General features: G+C 41.7%; 1 protein-coding gene across 5 annotated transcripts in view; it reads left to right on the forward strand.

Annotated features, from left to right (window-relative positions):
• Positions 1-23,399, forward strand: part of AFF2 (ALF transcription elongation factor 2) — a 473,113-nt gene that overhangs the window by 432,460 nt on the left and 17,254 nt on the right. For all 5 annotated transcript variants that reach the window (XM_074323510.1, XM_074323509.1, XM_074323508.1 and 2 more), the window contains 7 exons: positions 1,906-2,065; positions 3,890-4,894; positions 6,776-6,897; positions 10,969-11,191; positions 16,644-16,933; positions 17,518-17,581; positions 21,123-21,259. In XM_074323510.1, the coding sequence (XP_074179611.1) occupies positions 1,906-2,065; positions 3,890-4,894; positions 6,776-6,897; positions 10,969-11,191; positions 16,644-16,933; positions 17,518-17,581; positions 21,123-21,259 (2,001 nt within the window). The remainder of the gene's footprint in view (positions 1-1,905; positions 2,066-3,889; positions 4,895-6,775; positions 6,898-10,968; positions 11,192-16,643; positions 16,934-17,517; positions 17,582-21,122; positions 21,260-23,399) is intronic.

Genomic DNA, 23,399 nt, shown 5'->3' on the forward strand with positions numbered 1-23,399 from the left:
CTTTTGCTGTAGGAAAGAAAATACCTACCTGGGAGATGAAAGGGGCAGTCTTCGGGGACGCCAGGCACAAGTAATGAAAAGGCTCTCTGCATTGGACAGTGTCTGATGAGGAGCCCTTGCTGGCTTGAAAGGGATCGTGTTCCATCCCAAGCAGCAGCTGAGTGTGGCTCCAGCTCAGTGGGCAAGAACTATAATGTTGGAGAAGAATAGGCTCCTGCGAGGGTGTGGGATGGGACCAGGCATGAATAGTGCTCTATACTGACAGAGGCTTGAGCAGAGGGGTTGTTGGGGTCCCTCTTTCTCCGCGTTGATGGTGGAGCCACAGGACCAGGTGCCCTCCAGGCCCAGGCCTGGGCTCTCCTCATTGAACTGAGTGGGGAAGTGCCAGACAAGATGCTGGGAGTATGAGAGGCAGTGAGGTTCGGATGGCCAGCCAGGCAGATTGGTGGACCGACCCCTGCGCATCAGTGAATTTAGGGCAGAAAAGTACATCCTCTCCTTCCCATATTCAAACAATTACCTCTGGTTACCATGGTGCTGGGGGCTGTGTGCTGGATGCTGGGCACCCAGTAGTGAATATGCTTTACATGGCCCCTACCCTTTAAGGGAGCTGGGGGGCTATGGTTCTAGTCTCACCAGTCTGCTCCCCTCACCATGATTAAACTTATCTCCAAAAAGGGGATTGGGCTCATGAGACAGAGGGAGATGAAAACCCTCCCCCAACTTTAGATTCCCATTTCTGAGCGAAAGCCGAGTAAAACTCAGTCTAAAGAGACAATGAGCAAAAACGGACAGAAAGGCTATGACATAGCCCCGCGTGCCAAGAAGCAGCTGAGGTTGATTTGTTACGGGGCACGGAGAGCAAATGATTAGTAAGGAAGAGTATTGATTGTCAATAAAGGCAGAGTGGCAAATGGTGTCGACTTTCCAATGTTTTGCTTGGTCAGCTTTACAAATTTAAAATCAATCACTAGAGATGGCCGGTCCTTTATGATCATACCTCCTGGTAAGAGTTTTACAAAGAATTTACAAAAATTATGGTGGAGGAGGCTGAAAAGCGCATCCTCTCATTCCGTTATTCATACGGTTAACTCTGGTTACCATGGCACTGGGCATTGGGTACCAAGCAGTCAATGTGCGTTACAGGGACCTGCCCTTTGAGGTAGGTGGGGGGCTATGGTTCTAGTCTCACTTCCCTAACTAGCTGTGAGACAGAGACAAGCACCTCCCACACTCTGGACCTCAGTTTCCTCTGATTGAAATGAGGATTGAACTGAACCCTTCCTGGGGAGAGGACCATACTGTGTATACAACAATAATCAGAACCTCTTGACAAACCTGTGGTTTTCTGAAAAAGATGGCCACAGCAAATGAAAATGAACTGAAAACAAAAATGAGGCCGTTAAGGGAGATGAGGGTAAGGGGGATCGAATATATGGTGATGGAAGGAGAACTGACTCAGGGTGATGAACACACAATGGGATTTATAGATGATGTAATACAGAATTGTGCACCTGAAATCTATGTAATTTTACTAACAATTGTCACCCCAATAAATTTAATAAAATAAAATTAAAAAAAAAAAAAAAAAAAAGAATCTGAGGCTGTGCGTCTGTATCAACATGCAACCTTGGCTTCAAGTTTTCCAGTGGAGTGACAGAGGCGAGGCTTTCCTGGGAGGGAAGGCGGGGTGATGGAGCCCGAGGAACTTGGACCCACACAGACCTGATTTGGACAAAACCTTTGATGGTCGCCACTCACTGGACCTCATGTTTCCAATCTGTAAGTGGGACAGAATGTTCCACTCTGCCTGTATCACACAGATCCTTGGTCCTTATGCTGACCTGGGCTCTTTTCCAGCTGATTTGAGACCGAAGAAGGTAATGAATGATGTTTTTCTTTCAGTGCACTCTTGGCCACACCTCAGCCCCCACCTGCAGTGCAAGCCAGCGGGGGATCCGGCAGCTCCAGTGACTCAGAGAGCAGCTCGGAGTCAGACTCAGATACTGAAAGCAGCACCACTGACAGTGAATCCAATGAGACGCCTCGTGTGGCCACTCCAGAGGTGGGTGAAATGGCCAGGGCCCAAACCACAATTTGCCTGTCACCACGGCAGCACCCCAACACACAGATATGCACACACACGTGCTGCACAATAATTACTTTAGCACAAAAATACTACAGAAGCATATTCAAGTATTTGATAGCATTTTCCCCTCTAAAGTAAATATCCGTATAGTCTCTAACAGACAGGCTTCTTGACGTGTGACGGACTTGCTGGGTGACCCTCTTAGCTACTCTGAGCCTTCTAGCTTCCTCACATGTAAATTAGAGCAGTAATAACTGGGCAAGCAACTTCTCTTTCGGGAGAACCCATGAAGCCAGTCCAGACTCACTTCTGGCTCTGGTAATACCACTCCTTTCTCTAGGTTGAGTCAATGAATTGTCACTTGGCAAGTAAGACCCAAGAAGTGTGACGGTTGAAAGGTCACATGTTTTATTTCAGTGTGCATCCTTTGAGTGTGTTTGATAATAATTCATGAAAACATTTAACACAAGCACAAAAAAATATCCAAATTATAATTTTCAAATGAAAAAATGTGCCCTGCCCCTCCCATCCTCTCTGAGTCCAGGATAGTGCCTCAGTTTCCCCAGGTCTGCACCTCATACAGCAAGTACATCCATCCGTGGCTCTTTGCACTCTCGTTTATCAATAATCAGAAAAGAACAGCAGAAGATGCAGTAGTAATATCACTACTATTCATGATAACTAATGCTTTTTGAACATCGACCGTGTGCCAGCACTGTGAGACGCTCTTATCCTGCATTTTTCATTCCATCCTTGTAACAGCCCTGTGGGGAACTTGCTGTTATTATCCCCATTTTCCAAATGAGAGAATACGTTTCTGAGAGGGCAAGAAAGAACTTTCCCAAGATCTCTCAGCTAGACAGTGGTAGAGCCAGGACGGAAACTGGGACCTGGGTGTTACCAGAGCTGGTGCCCCTAACGTCACAACTATATCGCCAACAGTGGCAGCCAGTACGATTTCCTCTAACCTTACCTGCCATTGCCCTGTGCAGGTTGGAATCACAGCTATTCAAGTGTTGTTAATTCTGCCACCCTTTATTGGCTGGTGCCATAAGCCCCAGCTAACTGCTTTCAAAAGAAGAGCAGTTCTAATAAAAATGATGGCTCTTTTAGTTCAACAGGCTAAATTCAGAGTTGGGAATCAAGCACTTGAATTGTACGCATCATTTCCAGGGCTTAACAGAGAACGCTAACGTCAGCGTGCATGTCCCCATAAATTGGTTATTGCCCATACACCAAGGAAAGTGCAGTGGTTTTTCGGAAGTCAAATCCTTTCATCCTTCAGTAAAAATACAAAAGACCCATTCTTTTTGCAGTGAATTACAGCATCATCTAGGAGGCACTGGCACTTTGGCAGATAGAAAGCCTTTCCTTTTGAATTACACTTGAGGCATGCTTACATTTCTTTTCAGGACTAGAGATCATTACCTGTGTCTCCTGGTGAGAGGTTGAGTAATGAGTCCCAGCAAAGGATTTGGGAAACAGGATTCCCTCCCAGGCCTCCCTGCCCACTCTCTGGAAAAACTCTCTGTGAATAATTCTTTCCTTCCTGGCCAGGGTGGAAAATATTTTCAGAAGAAGAGTAGAAATTAGTCTAAATAAGTAAATCAGGGCTGGTTTGTGGAGTATTTGGCTCTCTAGGTAATTTGATTAATGTGGATTCTGTGTGTGCGTTTGTAAATGTGTGAATGGTCACCTTCCATCCAAAGCTTTTACTGGCGAACAGCCAGTATATGGAGGGTCCTCCTGAATTCTTCCCAGATGTGAAATTCATTCTTGCTGCTGTTTCTCAATTTGCAGCCTGAGCCACCCTCAACCAACAAGTGGCAGTTGGATAAATGGCTTAACAAAGTGACATCCCAGAACAAATCGTTTATTTGTGGCCAAAATGAAACACCCATGGAGACAGTTTCTGTGCCTCCTCCAATCACCCAACCCATGGAAGTTCAGATGAAAATGAAGACAACCGCCAGCCAGGTTCTGGCTGAACCCAAAGAAAGACCTCTCCTGAATCTCAACAGAGAGAAAACCCGTCCACGGCCCACGCAGAAAATTCCAGAAACAAAGGCTTTGAAACATAAGTTGTCGACAACTGTGGAGACAGCTTCTCAAAGGACAATTGGGAAAAAACAGCCCAAAAAGGTTGAGAAGAACACCAACATTGATGAGTTTACCTGGCCCAAACCAAATATTACCAGCAGTACGCCCAAAGAAAAAGAAAGTGTGCAGCTTCCTGACCCACCAAGAAGCCGCAACAAAGCCACTGCCCACAAACCAGTCCCTAGGAAAGAACCAAGGCCTAACATCGCTGTGGCTGCCGAGAAGAAGAAATACCGAGGGCCTGGCAAAATCGTGCCAAAGTCCCGGGAATTCATTGAAACGGATTCGTCTACATCTGATTCTAACACAGATCAGGAAGAACCCCTGCATATCAAAGTCCTGCCTCCGTCCGTTGCTCCTGGGGGCAATTTTGCCAAATCCAAGGAAATCTGTGGTGCCAGCCTGACCCTCAGCACCTTAATCAACAGCAGTGGCAACAACTTATCCATCAGTAGTGAGGAACCGACTTTTTCACCCATCCCTGTCATGCAAACTGAGCATCTGTCCCCTCTACGAGAGCATGAGAATATGAAAAATCTCTGGGTGAAGATTGACCTTGACCTACTCTCTAGAGTGCCTGGCCACGACTCACTGCAAGCAGCACCAGGCAAGCCCGACCACAAGGAGACAGCCTCAAAACCTAAGCGTCAGACTGCTGCTGCAGCTGCGGAAAAACCCACCCCTAAGGGCAAGCGCAAGCACAAGGTAAGCTGTTCGGTGTGGTCTGCCAAGTAATCATGAGCGGTGACTGTCCATCGGCTAACTGGACCTTGAGTCTCGTTTTTAGGGATGCCAATGGCAGTGGATTGCCATCTTTGGTGAAGGCAATGATGCTTTCTATGGGAAATGCAGTATTTGACGTGACCAGGGAGGAAAGTATTAGAAATGATCAGGCTTTGGCAGCTGATGTCAAGAATGTCCAAATGTCACATGGAGGGATTACGATGTGTAGGAAAGAATAGGAAGAGAGTCTCTTTCCTCAGGTAGCCAGCCCCTGGGGTCGGCTCCTTAAGCAGCTCCTGCTGTCATGGACTCATGGGTCGTTACGCTACCGTCCCCCACACCACCAGCAGCAGGGAAGCCAAGTGCTCCTAAGGTGAAAATGCATCCTCCGGGCCTTGTTAATTTCTCTGGCCAAACACCAGCATCCCCCAAATCCAGTTGCACTTTGATTATCCTGACTCCTACTAGACACACGTTCTGCCCAGCTTGCTGGGTCCCCTGACCTGTGTGATCAGCTTGACTTGTGAAAATCTCCCTTGCAAGACGTTAGGGCTGACTTCCAGGGCTACATATTATAATCAGAAGGTTAAACTCAGGATGGCCTCTTCCATTTCACATACCTCTAGGGAATTGAGTTCGTATCGAAAAGCCTCGTGCTGCTGTAGCTCCTGATATTATGGTAGTAGTTTATTTTAGAGTTACATCATCTCATGGTCGTTTGGGTAATACTTTTAATGGCTGCCACAGTGGCTAGAAAGGAGGGTCCTATTCTTTCTCTATTTCTTCTGTCCCTTCCCAGAAGAGACTTAAGAATGGTCAGAAATGGCTCAGATTTTTCATTACGGAGCAGTCTTACCTGTGAGCAAGACACACTGCTGAATGGTATATTGCTAGGGTGATTTAAGTCTTCACTTGGCATTAGGTATTCAAAAACAGAGGGTATTTTCTCTGAGCTGTACACCAACTTATCCAATAAGAGTATTCCAAAATAGGGACCAAAATCTGGGGCCTTGCCCCATCACTCTTTCCCCCCACTCTTAGTGATGACAACAGTACAACCAGGGGTAAAAAGTACCTTCAGGATAAGCACATGCAAAGCTCCAGAGGTGTGCCTTGCACATGGTTAATTTCATTGCGCGTTGGTGATTGTAGAACTGCTCTTTATATGTTACCCACAATCCCCACACTGCTTGGACAGGATTTATGCCATGTTAGAGTTGCGAAGTTAGATTCTAAATTACTCATTTGTGGGGACATAGTTGATGGGAGAAGTGTCTGAAAAATCATAGATTCTCTTTACTTTTGGTATGAGATTCCTCTGCCACCCAGTCTTTAATCAGAAGTTCACATCAAAGTTCAACTCTCTCAAATTCCAACTTCTTGGTTGGAGTAGGCTAGGCAAGGCTGATTGCTTTTCTGTCTGATCAGAGGTGCATATTTAACTCCCGTCTCCTCTAGCAGTTAAGAGAAGCAAACTGTCCACCTTGCTCATTGTGTTTATTTATCTATTTATTTGTTTAAAGTTTATTGGGGCGAAAATTGTTAGTAAAGTTACATAGATTTCAAGTGTATAATTCTGTAATACATCATCTATAAATCCCATTGTGTGTTCACCACCCAGAGTCAGTTCTCTTTCCATCACCATATATTTTATCCCCTTTACTCTCATATGATTTCACTGATATGTGGGATATAAAACTGAAAACAACAAAAGAACAAGACAAAATGAAGAAACGAAAACTCATAGACACAGACAATAGTTTACTTTAGACCAGAGAGTAACGGGGGAGGGGGCAGCTCATTGTTTTTAAATGTCTGCATGTACCATGTATTTTAAGCTGTGTATTTTTTTTTCTGTTAAAGCCAATAGCAGTTGCAGAGAAAATCCCTGAGAAGAAGCAACGCCTGGAGGAAGCCACCGCTATCTGCCTGCTCCCCCCTTGCATCTCACCAATTCCACCCCACAAGCCTCCCAACACTAAAGAGTGAGTTTGCCTTGTCTTTGTATAATACTTCCATTGTTCAGACACTTCAAATATCCCCTTTGGGAAGGTCTTGTCTCAGAAGAATGTTAGGTACAAAACGAGTTGCCCAGTCCACTCCTGACAGCTCCCCGTGGTCACTGGTCTAACAAGGGTAGGCTAAGGAGTAGAACACAGGCTGCCAGGTTTTGGGTGACACCATGAGCTTCTTAGCAAAATTTATTTACTCCAACTCAGATTGATCACCCAAATCGGCCAACGTGAGCTTTTAGCACTAAATGAAGGATAAAAGGAAGTAAATGAATTAATGAAGGGCAGCATCAAGAGGTACCAATCCCTTGAACCAGATCACCCAATCCTGGGCTACTTCCAGTTCTGATGGTGATTAAACAATTTTCCTGGAAAGCAACTATCCTTGACAGGATGACCCAACTGCTGATTCCTCTGTGGTGTCATTACTTAACCTTAACATGAAGCTTGAGGACCAGTAGCTACATCCTGGACTCCTCGGAGGCCAGGGGAATGATGCATCTGGAAAGACCTGAGAGATGCGCTATGTAGGAGTGGTCTTCCCCCAGGCAGTTCTCTGTTAGGGAAAGCCAGCTAGGAATGGATTACGTAAATTCCAGTCAGTTGCCACATCTTCGCCCTTCTTCCTCTTTGTGGAAGGTGCCAGAGTCAGGCAGGAGGGCTCCTTGTCTCCTCTTCACTCAAACAGCCCCAGCTTTCCCTAGAGAAGTCCTGCCCTCTCTGTTTCTACCAAGCTTTGTGACCGAGTTCTTTCGTCTTATAAATATCACTTAACTAACAATCATGTCAGCTACTGGAACCATTCCGTCTGGATAATTATTGCCATAAATTCATTCAACATTAGCGATTACTTCCATCAAAGACCAGTTTTGGAGCCTATTAGCAGCCCAGAGCAGAGAGGCAATCTGGCTAACTGCTGCTAACAATTGATTTCACAGATTACTGTTTAATGTCAGTGATATGGCATCAATCTGCCACAGATAAGGTGTCACAAAGAAATTCTCAGCTTGTATTTGTTTGGATCCTTGTTGTTCTGAGATGAAAGGTAGGCGAAGAACAATTACCACTACATCCTTTCAATATCATAAGGCGATTTGGACCCTGGGCTGCCCATCTCCCTGAAGATCCATAGCTCTTTGTGAAGTAAGTGAAGTACATCTGTATGCCCTGGTATAACTTTGATCCAAAACATCCCTTCACATGCTTGGAATTCTCAGGAGTAGAAACTCGTCCAGTAGAGCAAGCCAACCCTCTTCACCCCAGGGTGGGCCAGGCATGGGGGAAACATGCGTCTCCCCCAGTGGTCAAACGTGGTCATCCCAGGACCCTCCTCCTTTCCAAGGAGGAAGGACTAAAATGTCATCGCTGTGGTGGCAGTACCTCCCCAGTTCCCAGGCGCTGACCAGTTCAGGCCACCTGAAGGCAAAAGGAAAAGGCAGGGGGCAGTGGGGAATTGTCACACCATCAGTGCCCGTTGCTAGTCTCCTTAAGTGACCCAGTAACCTGTCACTGTTCCCATTTCATGGAAGAGACCTGATCAAGTGTTAAGTAAATGTCGAATCATTTGAGTTTGTCATGAAATGGTGTTTTTAACTCATGGTCATTACAGTCTTTCTGCTTTTGTACCAGGTAGGAAAGCAGCATTTAACGAGTAGCAGTCTTTGATCAGGGAATGCCTGAGTCAGGTTATCACATTCATTCAACAAATCCAAGTCTGTGGAAAACTCTCTGGAGTTGAGGGAGAATGAAGCATGGGCTGGCCTCTCAGACGTCTTCTCCTGGGAACTACTCCTCAAGCTTTGCTTGCTCTGTTGTGCTTCATTGACCTTTCGAACTAAATCCTTGGAAATTTTTGAGACAACAGTCGCTTTCCTAAATGAATATTCTAAACCTTACAAAGAATGCCACAGCAGACTATGACAGCTGGAGTTCCCCATCGTCCAATAGAAGTCCTGGCTGTGTTCCTCCCCCTTCTTTAGACCTTGACCCATCAGCAATGCCTCTGAGGCACTGGGGATGGTGGTGATACACTTCTCTTGTCTGCTGTCTTCCTCTGGCCTACTAAAACAGGTGCCAAAAGTAGCAAAAAACTATTCTGGTAGTAAGAAGCTGTAATGGTGACAGTGGTGTCTAGAAAATGCTCCCTGTGTATCTTTCACCAGAGACGTCATTAAAGGTCCTATGGTTCCAGGTTACTACCAAACAGATGGAAAGGGGGCCCGGTGACTGGTGTCCACTGCACAGAATGTCCTATACTGTGTGCAATGTACTGTGTGCAATGTCAGATTGGAAGCCTAGCGTGACTGTAGTAGCCAATGGCAAATCAGCTGCCTTTAGGAAGCAGCTCTTCCCCCTGCAGCTCCCACTGCCTTCCCAGGCAGCTCCAGTCATGGAGGAGTGGTCATAGCGAATGAACCATTCACCTCCTATAGGTGCCACAGCAATGCTGAGCATCTCGCTATATAAATTCCCCAAAGTCTGATGCCTTTGTAATGATGATACTTAGTACTGGCTGATGTGTGTGGAGCTTCCTCATAGACACAAATCTTAATCCATATGTTTACCATTATTTTAATCAGGTATCACAATATCTTAAAATGGTTCTACATGTCAAAGCAATTCTTAAAATCCATAAATCCATTGGCATATATTTCTAATTAATTATAACCGATGGAGGTAATGGCAGAAAAAGTTAAGATTTTGTTTCGTTTTTTAAATTTTGTCAAAAGACAAGAATCGACATAGGGCCATGTTATGAAACAAAACATGGGTAAGATGACAAATATTATTACAATTGGCAGATTTAGGGAACACAGAGGAAGTGGAACAAGGAGACTGCATTGACTCCCACCATTTCAGGAAATCAAGCCACTTGAATGCTTGTTCATCTTTGATTTGTTGCTTTGAGATATTGTAAATCCATATTTCTAGACACTGACTGAAATTGACCAAGAGGAAAACATAAATTCTTGTTGACTTAATTTGCTATTGAAAATTGTAGTCAATAATCATGAAAAGTAAATGGCTGCACAGCACAATATTAGTTGTCTAAGAAAAGATTAAAATTCAAGTAATCTTCATTGATTAGTCTAAGACAGTAACTAAAATGAAAATCCATGACCCAATCACCATGTTAAGCAGCTAGTATAAGGTTTTAGTTGTTCTGTTTTATTTGAAGTCTCAGTCTATTTGATAGTGCCCATTTAATGGGTGGATAAATCAGTTTGAAAGCACAAAATGGGATTTATAGATGATGTAATACAGAATTGCACACCTGAAATCTATGTAATTTTACTAACAATTGTCACCCCAATAAATTCAATAAAATAAAATTTAAAAAAAAAAGAAAAAGAAAGCACAGGAGTACTTCTAAGACTGCATGTGTCTTGTGGCAATATGACAAAATATTTTTCAAATGGAGTTTAGTAAAATGGAGTACATCAGTACTTCAATACAACAACTTAAGGTCAGGGACTCATGCTTTAGCATTGGGGTAGAACATTTTGAACGTGCAATTTGCAATGTATCACAGACTTATTTATTGTATTATTTATTTCTAAGTAACGTATAAACATAGTATTTCTTAAGAAAATATCCTTCCACTAATTGTTTATTGTGCCATTTGTTGTGTGATTGCGCAGTTAAATCCTAGGGCCAAATAAGTAGGAACTATCCTAAAAAATGATCGGATTAAAGTCTGCATTGGATTTTCCATAAAAATCTAATTAACTGTAATCTTGAAATGTTGCAAATGTCACACCGTAGCACACTCCATTAGACACTTATATTTATCATGGAGTTCTGCTTCAAAGATATGCGTTTATTCTTGGGTACATGTGTTTACATTTATCTATATCTATATCTATAGAGAGGGTGAGCTCTCTATAGATATCTATGTCTATATGCATTTTTATATATACTATTCATCGCAGATGAAGGACCATCAACTAAAATATTACTTCAGCTGAAAGTACCAGTATCATGGGAAAAATCAGAATAAAGAGAAACAAAATCTTATACACCCTACACTTTCTGTTTACACAGAAATAATTCATCCAGGAGAGCAAATAGAAGAAAAGAAGAAAGGCTGTTCCCTCCTCCACTTTCCCCACTGCCAGAGGATCCTCCACGCCGCAGACACATCAGTGGCAATAATGGTCCCTTCAGTCAAGACAGAAACATCCCTATGATTGGACAGGTCACCTCTGCCAAACCTAAGAGGAGTGAAGGCAAATTCTGTGCTACTTTCAAAGGGATATCTGTAAATGTAAGCATCTTAGAATAAATATTACGATCGTCCGGTAGAAACAAGTTGACCCAGCTTATCTAACTAGACTTGACAACAGGGAGATGTTTCAGGGGATGGGAGGAAGAAGCAGAGAGAAAATATAAGTGTGTATTCCCACAACTACGCAAACTCTCCAATACTGTGTTTCCCTGAAAATAAGACCTAGCCGCACCATGGTCTTATTTTCGGGGAAACACGGTATTTCAAATCTCAATTATTCTAATTTAGTATGAATTTTTAATTTCAGTCTTACTGCTCAAAACAGGTTGTTATGCAGAAACTTGGGGCTATGGACATCCTTCAGTCCAATCCCTTCATATCTTGGGGGTGGGGGACACTTCCAAAATCCTGAGCACAGCACCTGGCACAAGGTAGGCACTGATCATTTAGTGAAGGAAAGAACAAACGGATGGGATGGCATTGCCCAAGGTCACTGAACTGGGACTGGAACTCCAAGTTACAACTTTCCACCACCCAGCTTAGTAGGTGTGAATTGTTTTACAAAATGGTGACTCAAAAAGATGGAATTTAAAAAGTGAATTTTTTTATAAAATCACACAATTGTGGTTCTAAGGCCTACTAAATGATTATCTAGTCCTTTGGGTTTTCTACACTGGTACTCGATTGACATAGATAGTGGAGGATTTGTATCACCTTTTCACATCCACACACTAGATCTTGTCATTTGTCTCAGTGTAAGTAGGTGAACTGTGGAAGCCATGAGCAATTAGTGTCACTAGTTCATATTAATGACAAATGTATCTGCCTTCCCCTGTAAATACATGTATATGCAGATATAGCATCTGTATGCATCTAGTCTCCTTTAAGTGTCTAAAGCAAATGAGTGAAAAGCAAATGAGTGAAACTCAATGAGTTTTCAAATGTCTGGTGCCAACCTGGTAGACCCTGAACCAAAAGTGTCAATTTAACACCCCATGGAAAGCCATGAGGCCTGTGCACTTTAAGGACCCCAATTTATAGTCCTCCATCATCTGAGATGACTGATGGGAACATGCATATCTAGGTAAATTTCATCACTGATAAAAAGAAATTGCTTTATTATGAAGTTGTCATTTTTCCATATGGAATTCATGTTTCTATGTGTTGTATGCACACACACATATTTGCATTCTCATTTAAAGATTCTGACTATAATGTTAGGAACTAAACCACCTATTCAAAACAGTAATTATACTATCAATCCTATTTTTCATATTGAATATAATTAATGTTATGTACTCCAACTGATATTCTCTTCCATTGCAAGCTTTCAGAGGGTATATGCCATATCTAGCCAATTCTCTTTGTACAGTGCCCAGTATATTGTCACAAATAATTAGGTGCTTAATATGGATGTTATTATGACAATGATAATGCTTACAAGAATATGCAAAGTCATTTCCACAAGAGCTAAAAGCTACTGAGGAAACATGATAAATATGATTACAGTTGCACCCAGAAATCAATCAACCTTCTTAAGGAAATCACTCGGGTCCCCCATGATAAGACTGAGCACCCATTGCCTCTTCTTTGGACATCCTGCTTTCTATTAATGGCTTGTAATCCGCAAGATTTTGTAGTATATTATTGCCCTAGCCTGGGAGTTAAGAGAATTGACACATAGGGATAGTACTGCAACAACTTTGCTCTGTGACCTTGGGCAAATTATGAAACCTGTCTGAGTTCATAAAATGAGTAGATTTAACTAGGTGACCAATAAGACTTCCTCCAATTTGAAAAATGTCTTCAATTTTGTGCTCTCAGAGTCTTCTCTCTTCCATTTATGCATTAAGTCTTGTTTACTAACTCAGTGGATAGGTGAGTGTGGACAGAGGACTTGTTTATATAACTTACATGATCATGGTTGAATGCAGCCATTTCCAGTCAGGTGTGCCAAGACTGAGATCAATGCCATGTGCATGGTGGGCGAATGTTGTTTTAGGGTTCTTGTCACGTATCTTGACCATAGAGACGTGGCACTGCCTTGGGCTGACGCCACTGATCTGGGCCATCTGGCTGTGGCAGTAGAAACACGAAGCTAGCATAGGAGCTTTAGAAGACTGATTTTTGTAATGTGTTTGGATTGGATAAAATCCATGATGATATTTAAACTCTTTTATTCATAGCCATCGTAACAATTTTTGGACATGTAGCGTGTCAGTACATTTATCTCAGTGAGATCTTGGTGATCAGAATTTTTGATAATCAGAAAGTCCAGGATCAAATGGAAAAGATAGACTTTCAAGGCTATAAGAAATGTTCACATCTGGCTTTTATCTTTAGAGTGACCCTTTTGACTAGGTAGGCATGCATGCGTTCAGCCTTACATGCCAGCACTGGGCTATTGGGCAGGGCAGATGGGATCGGGATAGCAGTGTCATACATCAGAGATGGCACCAGTGCTCAAAAAGCTCTCGATCTAAGGTGAACAGTGAGAGATGTACTCAAAGAACTAGAATATAAAATATCCGGTAATTGGTGTCATACAGAAGGGATTGAGACAGACCCTTCAGATCTCTAAAAGGACTAAAGAGGATTAAGGTACTTCTGGTCATAGACATAAGGCATTTTTCCTGGAGGAGAAGACATTTGTTGTGTTGGGTCTTAATTAAATGAGTAGAGTTTAGAAATGGAGTGAAGTAGTTAAACAAAATGTGGTATATCCATACAATGGAATATTATTTAGCCTTAAAAAGGAGGGAAATTCTCATGTATGCTACAACATGGGTGAAACTTGAGGACATTTTGATGAATGAAATAAGCCAGTCACAAAAAGAGAAATACTGCACGATTACACTTATATGTGGTAACTAGAGAAGTCAAATTCACAAAGACAGAAAGTAAAAAGGATAGTTACCAGGGGTTGAGGAGATGGGGAGATGGGAAATTTTTGTTTAATGGGGATAGAGTTTCAATTTTGCAAGTTGATTGGTTAGACAACAATGTGAATATATGTATCACTACTGAACTATACACCTAAAAATAGTTAAGATGGTAAAGTTGATGTTACATATATTTTACCATAATTTTAAAAATGTTATGATTGAGTAAATTATCACAGAGTAAAAAAGAAAGTAATGAAGGGAAGGTTGTTTTCCAAACCCAAGGGTCTGCACAAAGCAAACCAGGAAAGTGAAGAAAGCAGAATGTGTTGTTTGGTGGAAGGTCCATGGGAGGGAGTGGTGGCAGATGAGGCAGAAAGCTGCAGCCAGATCAGGGAGAACCTTTCATGCCAGCAAAGGAGCTCAGCCTTGGTTTGCATTTGGGTGCAAGGGAGTGAAATGCATGGAGCCTTGTTTGGGAAGCTCAGGCTGGCAGGCAGCAGGTTGAAAGTGGAACAGAAAAGCTAGCTTGGGTTTGGGATTTGACCAGGAGGCTGTTTGATAGTCTCAGTTGGAAGCCATGAGGGCGTGCTCTTTGAGGCTTCAGAGGAAAAAGGGGCAGATTTGAGAGGCATTGGACGATACAATAAATAGGATTTTGTAATTGTTTGGATAAGGGTAATGGAAAGGAAGAATGAAAAATGAAATAGAGCAGTGGTTTTCAAAAAGAGTTTTAGGAGCATTATCATTTTCTGAAATGCAATCATTTACAGAACTTCAAAATATAAAGTTGATTAAAGCAGAGCAGTTGAGAAGGCAAGGTGGAAAGTGCACCAGGTCTGATCTGTAGGCCCAGGCATGGCCACGGCACGCTTACTGACATGGAGAAATCCAGCCTTGGTGACAGGAAAGACCATCTTGTCATTAACAGAAAGAGGGGACTGGTTTGGTTATCCATTTGGTTTCAGACAAATTGAGATGCTAATGGGCCATCTTGGTGGAACTATCCAGAGGTGGTCACTGTAGGTCTGGAGCTTTGGAGAAAGGGTAAGATTGAGGTTCCATTCGGGAGTTAACTGCTTCTTATCAAATCTGTGATAATATATACAGGATTGTCAAATCCTGTCAAGGTCAAGAAAGAAGAGACCTGGGGAATGAACCTTGGAGGATACCAACCTTAGGTAACTACCAACTCAAAAGAACAGAAAGAGGAAGAGGCACCATGACAACTATGGTCACATATACAAGAGTCAGTATCATCCCACAGTTGCCAAGTGGGGAGTACAGAGTCTGCCATGTGAACACAGCAGGTGGTCTCAGGACACATACTGTCACATAATTACAAATCTTACTAGCGACTTTCTTCATCTGGATCCCATTATTTCTATGGCAATGCCAGCTCAGAGTGAAACTCAGAAGTCTCTTACCCATTTGATTTTTGACCTGGTCGAAATAAGCTTTCACCATCTCAAGACTTCAAAATGAGGAGGCTTTCATGTGGCATTCACTTAGCTGGGAATCAGTCAAGCTCCTCATGTGAACAAAATGGCAGCTTGGGCCTTGGTCCTGGGGTAATGACTATTGAAGGATAGTACCTGATTTGCTGGTATTTTGCTGCACTGGATCTTGTATTTTGCAGAGTGACCTGAATACCATATTTTGCCATGTATCATGCGCTCCCGTGTATAATGTGCACCCATGATTTTGGCCCAAACTTTGAAGGAAAAATCATTTGTTTTAATTGTTTAATTCAAATTTTAATTTGTTTATATTTAGGTACCTGTTTTTTGTATTATAAAGGAATTTTAGCATTTATTTTTTAATGTATTATGGTACAAGAAATTTTATGTAACAAATAATTACAAAACACAAGAATAGAGACAAGGTACAAGAAATTTTATGTACCAGTCACAAATTTACAATATTTACGCATCATAGAAGGCCAAGAACTGTTCGTCGTTGCAAGTTCATTGTAAGTTCAATAAAATGATGATCGTATTCCAGAGTATTATTTTGCATATGCATATCATTATTGATTTCTAGACTCACACTTTTAACTCATAAGCATAAATAAAAGAATTAAAAACATTTATAGAGATACGGAACTAATACTACCCATGTATAATGTGCATCCTTATTTTTTCATCACAAATTTGGGTAAAAAAAGTATGCATTATACATGGCAAAATATGGTACTTACCCTAGTGAAAGGTTCTGGGCTGGTTCCTTACCAAAAATATGCACATCAGGGTTCTCTCTCTTCCTTTCCCTCTCCCTGTCCCTCCCTCCCTTTCCCATTCCTCCCATCTCCCTTCACAGCCTCTGCCAGATTTAAACCTTTGTCAGTGGCTGTCTTCATGGGATGATGGGGCTATGTAATCACACTGCCTGACTAGCTTGGTGTTTGGTGTTATATTAGAACAAAATCTGGTGATACAAAGTTCATAAAATATACCAGGGTCACCTGTTTATCGTCAAACTCTGTCCATTGTTTTTTTTTGTTTTTCCCTTGCCTTGTTTCCTAATGTGCTCAACATTTGAAGCATTTATGAAAAGATGTTCTAAAAATCTGGACCTAATGGAAGTTATTTGTCCTCCTTTCTCCCCAGGAGGGAGACCCTCCAAAAAAGGCAGCCTCTGCCACCATCACTGTCACCAACACTGCTGTTGCCACTGTCGCTGCTACTGCCATTGTTACCGCCACTATTACAGCCACTGCCACTACTACTGCTACGGCTACTACCACAACCACTACCACTACCATTTCCACCATCACCTCTACCATCACTACTGGTCTCATGGATAGCAGTCATCTGGAAAAGACATCCTGGGCAGCCCTGCCCCTTCTGTCCAGCAGCACCACCAATGTCCGGAGACCCAAGCTCACTTTTGATGACTCGTATGTTGTCCCCAGATTATCATGGACCCAGTTCGGGAATGGTGAATAGGGGGCGGGGACAGTATGACTTTTTGAGCACCATGCATGTGTTACCCAAAATAAGACCTCAGCAGCAGCTCCTAAAGCCTTAAAATTATATCCCTCTGTCCCACGCACTCCTGTCCTCACCAAGAAACGTCTTCGGCCCGTTTTAATTGTGGATCTCTGTTGCTATTTCCAAAGGCAGGTGCTCAATTCTAGGTGCTCAATTCTAGGTCCTCCTTTCTTATCCTTGTCCTCGGAACTGTGTACCAACAAAGAGGTTTACAGCTTTACAACAAAGAGGTTTACAGATCTGTTTGGATAACTGGAATGATTGGGGTTGGAGGATGTAGTTATTTATCCCAATGGGCCATGATGCACTTCAGATTTCATTTACAGAATTATTTCAAAGTCAGTTATTATATGAATGATATCATTCATCTGCCCTTCTCAAGGCATTGTATAGGAATGGATTTATAGCAAAAAAACTTTTGACTATTCAGTTTTTAATGAAAAGAGGAACCATTGGTTTCTTTCTGACAGAGCTCATTTTGTTTGTTTAGTGTTCACAATGCTGATTATTACATGCAAGAGGCCAAGAAGCTGAAGCACAAAGCTGATGCACTGGTAGGTTTCCTTCCTTCATTGCTTTGCTCTCATTAAGGTATTATACTTTCAAGGAAAACAAAGAAGGCACTTTACAAACAATTCAAGCTTTCTCATTGCTGTTCTGACATAGGGAGATTGGATCTGGTTAATTCCTTAGCACTGTAATTCCCAGAGTTCTTTGGATTGTGTTACCCTACCATTACATGTATTCATTTTCACACTATTCTTTCCCTCGTCCCAACTTCAGAAGCTAAATGGCATATACTGTTGTCGTTGCCCTTCAAGTAAATGTGAAATGACTTTTGAAACTGTCCTGGAGAATGTTGGAGCTTTCATTGGGTCTGGTAAACCAGAAAGTAGTTTAGGCACAGAGAGTTGGTTGAGAGCTAGTTAAGTAGCCTCAAAAACTGGTCTTGCAAAACTCAAGTCTAGAAAAAACTCAGCTCCTTATTGCATTTGATTATGTGTTTCCAGAGTGAGGCCCATAGCCAGGCTAGGAGCCTGCGCAGAGAGAGGAAGTTCTGTCATCTGGATTTCCCAAGACATTGGCCCTTCTTCCTCCAAGGGTTTTGGCCACCTAGCACAAGCATGAGCTCAGCATGTCGACTTGTTTGCCTTGATTGATCCTCCTAACCAGGGGTCTCAACCATGTGTTATAATCACCTGAGGAGCTTTAAAATAACCCTGATGCCCAGGCTACACCGTGCACAAATAGAATCAGAATTTCTGAGACTGGGACCCAGGTATTAACGCTTCCTAGGTGATTCCCAAGTATAGCCAAGATTGAGAACCACTGCTCTAGAGAAGGCCCAAAATTCAGGCTCCTCACCTTTGACTAAACCCTATCACAATTAGAGACATCAGTTCAACCTCATTGTGTTAAAAACAAAAAAAAGCACCCTCCATCGTTGCATTGTGTCAGCCAGGATTTAGCTGTCCCGTAGTCCTGTAGTGTTTCACACTGGGAGGGCTGTAATGGAGTACTGTAACAGTCTCTGTGCTATGATTTGTGGGTGGCCAACATCAACTGCCCATGGCCCTAGTATTGGCCACTTCCCTACTTTCTGTCATTTTCCCACTGTGGTCCAGATTGCCCGCTATTGTCTGTAGCTAACCTTTCTGTGGTGTGAACTGTCCCTTGGAAACACTTGTTCCCTACTCCTGCAGACAAAATTGCCAAGGCAGGCTGGGCACCAGCTTCACTAGATGCTGGGAAGACTGTGCCTGTGACCACTGTATGCGTGGTGAGAGATTAAAATGTCATCGGGGCGGCAGTCCTGCTGGATTGAACACCAAAGGTTTTTTTATTTGTTTTGTTTTTTAAATTTTATTGGGTAACAGTGTTTTTTCCAGGACCCATCAGTTCCACGTCAAGTTGTTGTCCTTCAATCTTAGTTGTACAGGGGGCAGCTCAGCTCCAAGTCCAGTCGCTGCTTTCAATCTTTAGTGGCAGGGGGCACAGCCCACTCTCCCATGTGGGAATTGAACTGGCGACTTTGTTGTTGAGAGCTCACACTCTAACCAACTGAGCCATCCAGCCACCAACCGGCGGCTCAGTGGCAGCTCAGCTCCAGGTCAATTTGTTGTCTTCAATGTAGTTGTGGAGGACACAGCTCACTGTCCCATGTGGGAATCGAACTGGCAACCTTGTTAAGGGCTCTGGAGTTTGCCCTCTGTCAATATCAGGGCAAGCTGGTCGATGAGCTGGTGTAGACTGGGGCACATGTGATACCATGTAGGTGAAAAGTTAAAAGAACTGAGAAAAATCAGAGCCACAGAGATACATAGATATGATTTGAATCATTATCGCTCTCTGCCTTCTAGGGTGTGTTGATGAGTCCCCCCAAAACCACTTTGGGTCTAATCCATTTAGGGAATTCATTTTCATCTGTGGAGATTTGCCCACGTGGGGGTAAAAATTGGTTCTTGGAAGTAGGGTGACAAAGTGTTAGATATTTCAATGGTGTGTGACCCTCCAAAGGGCCGCAATACATAAAGATATCATCAGAATATCATTGGTAGTAAAATTTCACTGGGGGTGTGTGAGAAAAAATATCTAAAAAAAGTCCCATCGTGGGGTGGTGATAATGGGGAAAAGGTTGAGAAACATTCATTTAGAGAAAGACAGCATTTAGAGAAAGAAATTTAAGCCCAGGAAGGGGGTATGACCTGACCACTAATCGGCACTCTGGCCATGAAATTTTCTCTCTGGACTTCAGTTTCTCCTTTTGGAAATTATCTTGTAAGGCAAGAGAAGAAGGAGATGGTTTGCATATACATAGGTTTTCATAAAATCACTTTGAACTTGGTTGAAACAGATATTTTTCCACAATAGCTTACTGAAAAGAAACCACAGAATTCCTGCAGTACATAAAAGCTGAAGAACATTTATTATAAAAAAAAAAAAAGTCATTTACAGCAAGAGATTCTGCAGGACCGGTAACTCATCATTTTATAGTTGTACTTAATCCTTTGCTAGAGACAGCCACTCTGCCATTTTGAGAATTGAAGCCTTCACAGTTGCATAGAAAATATTTTGATAAAAGATATACAAAGAAAATTAAAATAGCTAAATCTGCATTATATTGGTTCTTTTACATAAAGTTCTGCATTAGTAGAATTCTTATATCCAGCTATCAAAAAATGAAAATGTTAAATACTGTTATAAAATACTCACCATAAAAGTGTCATATATAATATTCATTACACATAAAAAAGAAATCAGTATGTCTAAGTCACTTTAATCGTGACCGTTATCAAGGCTAAAACCTTTTGCAATAAAATTTTACTAAACTAAAATATTTAGTAGTGCTATATTTTTTGGCTTTTGACACTCTATGTCAGACTATCATTTACAATGAAAGTGATGTGATTATTGTCAACAGTCACACTATAGCTTCACATCTTTCATGACAATAGCATCAATTTGTTACTCTTCTCCTGGGGCTGGGGTTGATGTGCTCACAGAGTTCCAAGCAAAGACCATATGTGTTAGTTGTCTGCGAGGCTTACAAAAAGAAGAGTTTCATTCCAAGCTCTGCCTATAGGACACTACAACGACCCGTCTAGTAAATTTAGTGAATAGAAACTAGTCAAGGCAGTGATTTGGATTCCAGTCCGCCAAAAAGATAATAACAATAATACAACAAATACATGGTAAGACCACCGCACATGACACATTAGCTGCAGTTTTCTTTTCTCAACCAGCCTCAGTGTGATGACAGTAGAACCTTAAATCAGTTACATTATTGTCAATACAAATTCATACATTGTCCCGTGTCTATATCAGGCCTTCTCAACCTTGGCACTGTCAGGCTGGGGAATTCTCCCACCCCTATTGTGGGGCTGCCCTGTGCATTGCAGGATGTCTGTTTAGAAGCATCTCTGGCCTCTGCCCGCTAGATGCCCCCTGGCCCTAGTGACAACTAACCAAAACCATCTCCAGACACTGCCAAATGTGCCCTGGGGGAGGGGTGCAAATTCGGTCTGGTTTGAGAACCCCTCCTTTATATGAAGGCGAAAAGGAATATCATGTTGACGAGTCTTCTTCCTGTTTCAGTTTGAGAAATTTGGCAAAGCTGTGAATTATGCCGACGCGGCCCTTTCCTTCACCGAATGTGGCAACGCGATGGAGCGTGACCCTCTGGAAGCAAAGTCTCCGTATACCATGTACTCTGAGACTGTGGAGCTCCTCAGGTTAATGGTCTTTCTGCAACCATCTTCCTAAACTCATTTCAGTCATAATTAGAAACTGCTATGTTTTTTTTTTTTTTAAATATCATTTCCACATAGTAATGATTTGTCCAAGCCATCTTCTTAGAAGTCATGATAATTAGTTCTTGCCATTTTATTAATGTCATGGAAAATCCATAATTGATGGACACTGCTTTTATAAATTATCCCCTTCAGAGGTCATTATATGAGTGTTATAATTTGCAATATTCATAAAATTAAAATGGAAACAGTGGGAGGAAGTATAATAATTTCACCGTTTGGCATTGACACTTATCTTTTCAAAGTGCACTTTTATCATTCAAAAGAAGTGGTATTATCGGGATTTCTGTTATAAAGCATGTTTTCTAAGAATTTTACTACCTTGGTTATTAAAAAGGGAGGGGCACTATTCTAACACAAACTTGGCATTAAGGCCGCAGGTGTGGAGTACTTTCCCTGTATCTGGAATTTAAGGGAAACAGATGAGGTGGTAGCAGGGGGCAGAGTAGAGCTGAGAGAATGAGAATAAGAGAGGGTATATTAACTGCACAGATTATTAGTCTCATTTGCATTTTAAATGAAATTTTCTGGCCTGTTGGTCTTGGCAGAGTAGAATTTGTGGATAGTCAAAAACTTTCTGGAAGAAGGGGAAAGAGAAGAAATTATATCCATTCTAGTGTTTTCCAGTAACTTGCAGATATTTGTAAAATAATTTAATCCACCTCTGAATAGTGAATATGTAGCATCGTTCACTGGATCGACTAAATAATTGCTTTGGATTGAGTGAGCCCTTCTTCACCTGACAGGCCCTTATATGATGCTCACCTCTGACTTGATTAACGATAATGCCAGGGCTGGATTTTACTATGTGGCTTGTATCTGCATAAATGCTTACAATTCTGAGGATACTTGTACCTAAACATTTAGACAAACACCGCACAAATTTAGCATGCATATTTTCCCAGGAAAGCATTCCAAAATATCTAAAGAATGTGAACTCTGATGAAGAAAAAAAAAAAAAAAAAAAACGATGATCACATGGAATAAAAAGATTTCGTTAAAGCCACAAAAGTAGGGAGCTCATGAGGAAAGCTTCAGCCTTGCCTTGCCAAGCCAGGCATCCATCTATGGCTTTTCTCTGCTCTGTGCATTGTGCGAAGTATCTCTCCTACTTTATGCCCTTTGAAAGCCACCACTGCTGTTCTGTAGCTTTTAAGGGGAACATGGTTTCTCAGTGTCTATTCAAGGCTGCACATGATTTTCAAAGATGCTCAAGATGAAAATTCTGGCAAAAATTATAAGCATTAAAAATTGAGGGAAAACATTCATGAACAAACATGGAAAAAATTCATGTCCTCTATTCACCCCAACATGCAAATTTTAAAAAGGCACTTTTTAAATTAACAAGAAACTGTAAAAATGTTAATACCTAGTATTAGCGTGCACACACACACACACACACAAATATATATTAGAGAACTAGGCTTGTCCTATGCTGGTGGTGAGAGTGGAAATTGATCATTGTAAACAGGAAAATTCGGCATTGTGTAGGAAAACCTATACAAATGAGCATTCGCATCTTTTGAGCCAGTAGCTCAACTTCTGGAAATTTGGATTTCCTCTACTGAAGAAAATAATTATAAGAGTAGAATGAGTTATCTGTATGGCGTTCAGTTTGGCATATATTATAGGACATAATTAGAAGCAAACGAAATAATAATAGAAGTGTAATTAATTACATCTTAGTACCCTCCACAGAATACTTCGCAGCCATTGAATTGCAACAATGATGGAGACTATGTATCTGCATTAAAATGTTTATAATATGATGTTAAAGTAAAAGCAAGCTGCAGAATTATATACACATTGCATTTCTGACCATGAAAAGCATGTTTCTGCATGTGGACCAACATGGAAGGGAAATGAGATCATAGCTGTAATGGGGTGAAATTATGGGTGTTTTCCCTCTCTGTATATTTTTCTTTCTTATTCATTTTCTTTTAGGAAAACACATGCTCTTTTAAAAAATATAAGAGCAGAACATCAGATTTCATTTTTGGTAAAAATGCAAAGTGAGCTGTTGAGTAATATTTATTTCCATTAGAAAACAATTCTTTCCCCT

The sequence above is a fragment of the Rhinolophus sinicus genome, chromosome X (assembly GCF_036562045.2).
Source record: "Rhinolophus sinicus isolate RSC01 chromosome X, ASM3656204v1, whole genome shotgun sequence".
NCBI classification, from domain to species: domain Eukaryota; kingdom Metazoa; phylum Chordata; class Mammalia; order Chiroptera; family Rhinolophidae; genus Rhinolophus; species Rhinolophus sinicus.